At 40.0% G+C, this 8,933-nt stretch overlaps 1 protein-coding gene across 1 annotated transcript; it reads right to left on the bottom strand.

Annotated features, from left to right (window-relative positions):
• Window positions 1-1,365: 1,365 nt before the first annotated feature.
• LOC137985517 (RYamide receptor-like) lies at window positions 1,366-3,234 on the bottom strand. Its single transcript, XM_068833137.1, has 2 exons — window positions 3,216-3,234; window positions 1,366-2,183 (listed from the first exon to the last, which is right to left on the bottom strand). The coding sequence occupies exons 1-2, from the start codon at window positions 3,232-3,234 to the stop codon at window positions 1,366-1,368; spliced, it is 837 nt and encodes a 278-aa protein (XP_068689238.1).
• Between the last annotated feature and the right edge of the window lie 5,699 nt (window positions 3,235-8,933).

The raw sequence follows: 8,933 nt of genomic DNA, 5'->3' as shown, positions 1-8,933 counted from the left end.
GGTCGCTAATAGGTTTGACTGGACAACTTGACCTGGGCTAGCCGCGAAATTGTTTCAAACGCTGTTGGTATCTTCTTGGTTTTCTTAGGAAGCTGCAAGGACGCAACGAAGCGTGAAAAGTATTGAAGCCAGCATAAATCGGCAGTGGAGCAAATTCATCGAGGTAACCAAGGTGACTCAACGGCGTGGAAGACATCTAAGGTCACTCCCTCAAGACCCTGGCTTCTGTGTCCGTTCGAGAAAGCCCGGCCAACTTAGAGAGAAAATACCTGAGGGGATGTCCAAAAGTAAGGCCTAAGCAAGTGCGTGATACTCGTGTTCTTACGATTCTTAAATGCTGTGGAATTATTTCAGTTACTCTGGAGGCAGAGGCACCTTTAGTTTTAGGAGGAAGGTGTTCTGAGGAAACTTGCAAACGTTAGAAGCAACAAAAGCACGTTATCTTCCTGTCGGTTTACCGAAAAAGAAAACACAAATTGACATTGAGGATGATATCAATATTCTCTTCAACAAGGTAATTTGGTCAGTGTGAGGCTAATACCAGTCTCGAGAATGAGTTGAGCGGTTGTAGGTAATCGCTCCTTGTCCCAGGCTCTTGGGCATTTTAAGAAAGAAAAGTACTAAAACATAATGATGTTAATAATCCATTAATAATTATGGCGATGACTGAACTATCGTTTCAATTAACTCTGCGAAGTAGAATCGCCTCTGTCATTTAGGGGCACCTAAGTTATGTAACGTACTATCTAAGCTTTAAATCGATCAATTCAAATTCTTAAAAAAAAATTGTTAATAATCGTTCTCTCAAGTCCCGTGAACTTTTCGGGCGTGTTTCACGTGATATCAAATTCTTTGTACCTTCAAAAGGAAAACGTTTTAAAGAGGTTACCAGTCACACGCGCCCCTTGTCGACATAAATTTGGATGGACTTCATTCAATTGTCTTCATGACAATAGTGCGCTCCTGTCCACTTGGCGTCAGTGGTAGCCGCTGTAAGTCATGGAACTTTGCAATTGTTTTTGGCATTGTGGATATGATCAAATATCATAGAGTTTTCAAAATCAGTAGATTGGCTTTTGTTACCCGAAACGTTTTTGGGAATCAGGCCCCCGGGAATAACAGACTATCTTTCTATACTTGACAAATTACTCAAGAGAATGGCTAAAGAGATTAACTAATATTAATGCCACGATTTCGAGCCACAGAAACCCTAGCACCAAAAGGGAGTGACGTCATCCCTACTGGCTCAAGATCATGGCTCTAGATGCTGGGTCGGGTTCTTGACTCGATGTTTAGGTAACCTCATGACTTAAATGAATTACAGTTGAGCCTATCATACCGGCAATTATAGAGCAGTTATCATTATCAAATTTCTGAAGCGGCAACGTTGCTCACTACTGTTTTTGCCTCTATTGAAGTATGGTGCATTCTCCATTGTTTCTTCCCTTTACTTGGTTGTGAGTGAACGGTGCTAAAATCTTTTGCAAAACTCTTCAATTGGGAACTTCCATCTTCGGCTGAAATTTTTGAACGTGACTTTCGCATGAATTTTCTATAAACATGTGTTAAACATCTCTTGTCAAGGATCATGTACTCTATTGGTACAACAGCAAAACTGTAGTAAGCTAAAGAATGCGCCCAGAGATAAGCACAATGGACGGGGACGGAAGAAAACTTGTTTCTTAGCATTACCATGATCGCGAACGTAATCCACAAGTTCGCGTAAGTAATCATCATAGTGACGCAAATTTTTGTTAACTTAACCTCCCGCTTTACGCTCGATGTCCCAAGGACGGACCGAAGATGTGACGAGTACTCTCGCACGTACTTGACAATCCCGTAAAATCGGTTGAACTTGATGCAAAGTGACGGTACGATCCACAGGGTAACCACAGCAAGCATGACATACTTTCCTGTGTGTGCGTTTTGGTCAAATGCCCGTCCCGGGCTTGCACAGACGTGTTTGCCCTGCATAGCTGTTAAAAGGTGTCCGGCGCCACCAGGAACGGCAGTAAAACATGCAAATAGCCAGATAAAGGTATTGTAGTGCGCAGTTTTTTGACACGTTATTCTACGAACTGGTGCGCGACAGATAGCGTCGTACCTGTCAATTCCTATGGTGGCTAGTGTCATGATGTTAACAGCAAAGCACGTGAACAGTATGAAAAATCGAGCCAGACAAACTAAAGTGAGACAACAATAGTCAAAGTTAACCCATAATTACAGCACTTGTGTTCAAGGTTATCTGAGCATAATTCATATAGAAAGTTACCAATAAACTTGAATATTTCTGTATGGCCACTGAAAAAGTGATCGAATCTTGAAAATTAAGACAGACAAGTAACGTTACTACTACGGACATATTGTCCTATTAAGGCCTTTTTTTAAGGTGCAAATTTGCGAAGCGTTCCTTACGCGTCAATGATTGAATGTGTGAGTGAGCTAGATACCGCACCTTTAATTGCCCACTCCAAAAAAAAGAACTTTTGGTAGACTTGTAAGAGTGTTGCATTATAGGGATGTTTGGGTAAGACGGTAAGCACATGTTACAATTCATCTCCGACTGCAGGTACTAATAAATTCAGAAAATCCTTGATGGACCAAGCTTGCTCGGTCAAGATCGCTAGATATTAGCCAAATTCGCATTTTTTTAGTGTGTGCGTGTTTAAGGACCAAGACAAAAAAAACCAACCAGGTCAATATCTGGAGAGGAGTTTGTTATACACACAAAAAAAAATCAACTCTTAATTTCTCTTGCGGGAACATTTTGAGGGTAAGACCGCGTGGGCAAGATAACTTCATCTTCCCCGCTGGGTTAGCCAGCCAATCAGAGCGTAGGATTTGACTCATCTTTCCCTCTCCCAAACCCACCCTGGTCAGAGTTTTTCTGTTCTTGTGTGGGCTCATTTCCCTTACTAGGGCTAACGTTCAGGGACCGGTTGCAGGAAGCCTGGTCACCGCTAACCGTTGGTTAAGAGATATCAAAAGGGTTATTGCTAGAATGGATACTCCAAAATATGGTGACACACTTCGTGACACATAAACAGGTATAGGCAGATAAACGACACCCTATTTAGGCAGAGAATAACTGCTGGGTCAACGTAGTGATTTGGTCTAAGCGCCGGCGAAATGGTTAGCTTTCATAAATTGTTAACCTTTGGTAAGACTTAGTAAGATCGGTTGGTACTTTATATACACAAATTTAAGTGTCTCACCATATTTTGGAATATCCATTCTGGCAATAACCGTATCAAAAGCTCTAGGTTTCCATGGTATTTAACGATAGTTAACGCTAACCTTGCGTCGAGCAACCCGGGCCAGTGTCTCGTTTCTCGAAAGTCCCGTAAACTCTTCGCGCCCGAAAAGCAATTTGAAAAACTACGATCTACTTACCCTGAAAAGCTGATGTGTTAATATGTTTCAGTTATTCTTCGTTTGCAACCACGTGACAAGGCAGCCATGTTGGGGGTCAAAACAATAGGAAATATTTAACACGAATTTGCATCAAAAAAGAGGTGATATCCCAAAGGAATAAAAGTCTTTTGTTCCTATCCCCCAACATGGCCGACATGACATCACATGAAAACAACCTAGAGAAAAATTTAGAGAAAACAAAACTATCACCAAGGGCGTAGCTAGGGGTGGCCTGGGGTGCCCGTGACCCCCCTTTGTGAGCCTTTTTTTAAGCAAACAACCTACTATATTCAGGTTGCGAAAACGCGAGTACCCTCTGTTTGACAAAGTGTGACCCCCCCCCCCCCCACCCCCTTTTGAAAAGTCCTGGCTACGCCCATGATCACAAAGATTCATGACTTGGAAATGTGTCCTTTTTCAACATCCAAGGTGTTTTTTTGTCACCGGAAACACGCCCGGTAATTACCGGAAATTTCGAGAAACTGGTCCCAGATGAGATAACTTGGGAATTTCTCAGCACTACAACTTACCCTAAAAACCTACTTATATCATACTAGTATTAATGCTGTGCGGCCAACATTTGATTCGTACTTCTTATTTCCCTCTCGCCTGGCAACTGAATGCTTAACCTAATTGTTAAATATCATAGTATTTTTTGGAAGAGACCAGTAGTGCATCTTCGTGATTAACCTGACTCATCACCATTTGCTGTTTTTAAACATTCCTTTTTTATTCAAACCATTGGAACAAATGAGTTTTTTCTAGAACTGAACTAAAAAAAATATACTCAACAAATACATGAGGATTGCCAACTGGGGGGAGAGGTCGTTTTGATACCGCTTGAGGGAAAAGAAATGATCTTTTCACGTTTCTCTAGCCTACTTCGAAGCCGTACAGTAAAAGAAATTCTGCCATGTTGGAGTGAACAGTGGTCAAGGCTTCTCGTGACAACTAAGGCGTCATCACTAGTTATTTTGTCGCCCAATGCAGTTCCCGAAAAAGGATAAGTTTGAACACGTCTTTTGTTAGTTCCTGGCATTTCTTTTGCAATAAAATCGCACCTCATAATGAATCAAACAGCTGATTTTCGTTTGAGAGATAATTATGTGCAAACATCACGTCTCTCAGTCATAATTTTAATTACGATTCACGGGAAATAAAAAAGGTATTAACAGCGCACATAAATACACTTTCCCTCATGATTTATCTGCAACTTCATATTACTACGGAAAATGTAAGTGTATTGTGTTTTACTATAGGATTTTAGATAGTACGCGCTCTGTGATTGAGCGGACCATACTCCACAGTTTCAAGGTAGGTTTGCCGCATGATTTCATTGCCAAAAGATATAATAATAAATATTTTGTTACTGTAACGCCTGGTTCTCACAACTGACGAAGCAACACGTAATTTACCACGTAATTTACTTGGCAAAAAAGGATAACTGTAGAGTTAATGACTATATATTTCAAGGAGTCCATTGCAAAGGTTTGGTAATTAAGAGCTACCCCTTTAAATTATCGTTAATTAGTGTCTTTTGTTTTAAAAATACAAAGGACCAAGATACTCCTGAGTTTGCGTTTGTTGTCGATTGCTCTTTCCTTATTCTAGACTTGCTTCAAAAGTGAGAACCAGGGGCCTTTTTCTGCGGCTCAAAAGTCCCGTTTTTGAGCGTTTAGGTTGACACGATAAAACGCTCCGTACCTTCAAAAGGAAACGTCTTAAGTCATGAGACTTATTTAATTAGCTTTTCATCATAAGTGGATCTTAGTTTTTCAAATTGCCTTTCGGGCCCCAAACGTTTTCGGGACCTTCGAGAGCAAGCCCCAGGCATAAGTTCCATTTCCTTTTTTTTCCTGTTCAATATATGTGCACTCGGGCCATGATTTAAACTGGAAAAAAGTGGACCGTACAACCCGAGAAAACGCCGGAATATATTGATCGACTGAGCTTGGGGTTGAAGGTACCACTTTGTTCCTTAGTGAGGTCTGTCTAGGAAGTGTCGCCTGTACAGGACGTAAATGGACTCCTATATGCTAAACTGCTTCATAGTATCTCTCGTCACCCAGGGGACTGTTTCTCGGCAGAATGGCCGGAAAAGCAATTCGTGAAGCAAAGTCGGATACTGACGTCTTCGTACAAATTGAGATTGTCTGGTAGTGACTTTGTTGGTTTGCCCCCTGTTTCCCCCTTCCCTTTTATTTTATTTGTTGTGATTTGATTTCCTGTCTCCTCAGTTAGTTGATGCTCTGTGCTGTCTTAAGTATTTTGAGATTTTTTCGTTTTGTACAATACGAGAGAAGTATGTTGTAACTTGTTTGGTACAAAGAGTTTAGAAGTAAAGCAAAAAATGAAAGATTCGTTGTTGTATGCTCGCGTTATCCCAAAAACCTGGTATTTTCTTATTTTATGTTGTTTTGATGAGAACGATGACGAAATATCTCAAACTACGTGCCGAGCTCTTTTTCATCTCTATCTAAACCCAATAATATTATCGCTTTCTGGCGTCGTCGTTTTGTAAGGTTCTTTTAATAAGGCCCATGTGTGAAGCAGGAGTTCCACGATTTGAACTGGAAAAGACAAGAAGCCGAAAACATGCCCCGAGAAAACAAGGTTAGCAACATTTATTATATCTTTAGGAAATCAAAGTGCGTGAAAAAAGTCAAGTAGCGGCCTGTCATGTTAACCAATTACAGCGCAAGTACTGTATGAAATATGATATTCCTTATTACATTTGTAGATTACATAGTATTTTTAATAGCTATTCTGCAGTTCAAAGATTTATATGAATTGTGTTATCGTGTGTTAGCTTAGTCAGTAATAACAGAATTCACTTTTTGTTGGTTAATGCATTCTTGACAGCTTATCAGTTTAAAAGAAATTAAAAATCGTTTTAATCAGTTTTAGTTATTTTATGTAAATATATACTGCGTTAAATACGATTTTAGAACCGATATTTATCTCATTTTCCGGTCATTAAATAAAACCATTACTACTGATCACGTATGGAGTCTCCGTTGTATTCAATGTAGCTATGTAAATTCTACCAGTACTGAAACAAAAATGCTGCGAGAATTTAGTACTAGACTAAAACGTTACTTCAACGACCTCTTAAATTAATGCTAAAACTCCTTGTTATTTATATTGTCCAATTGTTTCATCAGTTTTACGCTGCTTTTACATGTCGAATGACCTTTTCCAGGTATAAAAACACGCGATTAACATCCATTTTGGCTTTCGGCAAGAAAAAGGAAAGGAAAAAAAATTAATCACTTGTTCTCACGCAACGGCCAGTAATGACACTGTGAATTCCAAACATCCATAAAATGTTACTGAATTATGAGCAAGTTTCCATAATAAATGCAGACGTTGCACGTTTTGAGAGCAAGGTGCCTTCCTGTCTGCACTAAAAAAAGAACAGGTGCATGGAGATGTAGAAGTGTTTCCCCAAGTTGGAAGAAATTCCTCCTTAAAGGGGCTAGGTCACGCTGTTTTAGGTAATTTTGTTTAAAATTGTTAGTTATGAGCTCTAAAAGTCAAATTGGCAGAGCAAGAGTCTTTTATTTGCAAAATCACGGCCACATAACAATTGCGAATGATTTTCCAGCTGTTTAAATGATATTTTGATATAGACTGATATAAATTTGAAAAAAGGTGGGCCGACGTTTTTCAAATTTACCCAAATGCAATCCACTTCAATCCTCCCCAGTTTTGTCCATCCTTGTCCCTTCTTAGCTTTCCTGTGTTTTGTTTGAGTTCTTCTATAGTTTTGAGCCGTTATTTTGTTATTTCAGTTTATTCTATGACCATTTGATCAATGCTGAAATTGCCTAAAATTGCGTGACATAGCCCCTTTAACGTAAATCTAAGTATGATAAGATTGTAAACCTACCATTGTTATCCATGAGTCCGAAGGAAGATGATCGACGCAATGTTGGCCAAAATTGTTCAAACGAGTGTTAAGTGACCGACGCCATGTTTCTATGAAACAACCGCCGACCGATCGCTCAGTAGCTGAGCGTCGGATTCTCGTTGGGGAGATCCTGGGTTCAATACCTCGATCGGACCCATATTAAGGGTCTTCAAATAACTGAAGAAAGTGCTTCCTTTGTAACCCTATCTGCAATGGTTACACTTTCAAGTCTTCTCAGAAAAGGGCTCTAAACCGTCCTCCATACATGTCCAATGCTCCCACATAATGAGATTCACGGAACTTCACGACCGGGTGTTGTGGTCTGTTACGAAAAATTGTACTGCGTGACCAGCGTGACTTTCTAGAAGCTTTGTGAGAGTTCGTAGCTTGTTTATTTTTTGGATCTTGTGTGAACGTTTCTAAATCGACATGTTTTGTAATCTTTCTATAATTAGACTGTTTTAGAAAGTTCTAGGAGCTTATTGTGAGAGTATATAAGTAGACGAGTCTAAGCGGAGTTTTCAGTTAGTTTTCACAAGCGAAGAGAGTTTGCGTTAGCCGTGTTTAGTCAAGTGTGTCAGAAGTAGTGTTTATTCAAGTTGGCGGAGGCCGAGTAAGTTTATCGAGTTACGTACTGTTTAGAGTTTTATTTCGTGGAGACTACGTTCATTTTGGAATAAATCTTGTTGCTGTTCCGACAACCCTGCGTTCAGTTTAGTTTGCAAGCTACCCATCCTCAAAACCTTCGAACTCATAACATGGTCTGTCCTCTGTAGGGGTGGGGTAAGGCTGGGAGATACTAGCTACACCAAGCTACTTTTAAATCCGAGGGTAAATATACACACACATTCTATGCTACATGCAAAGTATTACACCTCCGATCTACAGAGGATCAGCGACAAGACACAGACAAAGCGGATGGTTTTCGGTTGTCGTAATCAGTCAAAGTTCTGGGAATGATTTATGATCCCACCACCCTACGAACAGAGCCTTTCGATCTTCCTAGATAAGACATTTATTTGACCAATATTTAACAATAATACAGTGAAGTGGAGGTGACTTTCACCGACACTGAGGTGGATAATTGTTTCAGTAATATACCACACAAGTGCTTTTGGCGCCAAGTAATATTCATAAGGGATTTTTGCATTATTTATTCAACTCGTGTGCTATATACTAAAACAATTATTTTCCTCAGTGTCGGTGAAAGTCACCTTCCTTTAGTGACTAATTGTTAAATATTACCTTGCAACCACTGTTGAACCACTGGTGTTTATACCAATATTGGCAGCCACAAGAAACCTCTGATGAGGATCCTGGTCAATAACCCATACCGCTCGTTTATACACCTGGATGGAGAGAAGTGCTGTGAGAGTAAGGTGTCTTGTCCAAGAACGACAGAGTTCATAAAACGTCTCCTACGTTTCCTCTATTTCGCGCTTATCTTGCCTGACTTTCGCAGGGTTCAAGTAATTTGCATTCTATTTTTTTCAAACGTTGGGCACTTCGCTATTCTTAAGTGCAGGATCTCACATGAATAAACCCGGCTTTCTTTTTGTTAACAGATCTGTAGAAAATGACCACGTTGAAGAAACAGAGAAGTTCA

Source organism: Montipora foliosa, chromosome 14 (genome assembly GCF_036669935.1).
Source record: "Montipora foliosa isolate CH-2021 chromosome 14, ASM3666993v2, whole genome shotgun sequence".
Taxonomy (NCBI): Eukaryota; Metazoa; Cnidaria; class Anthozoa; order Scleractinia; family Acroporidae; genus Montipora; species Montipora foliosa.
Note: the sequence above shows the minus strand (reverse complement) of the source record. Positions and strands in the feature narration are given on the sequence as shown.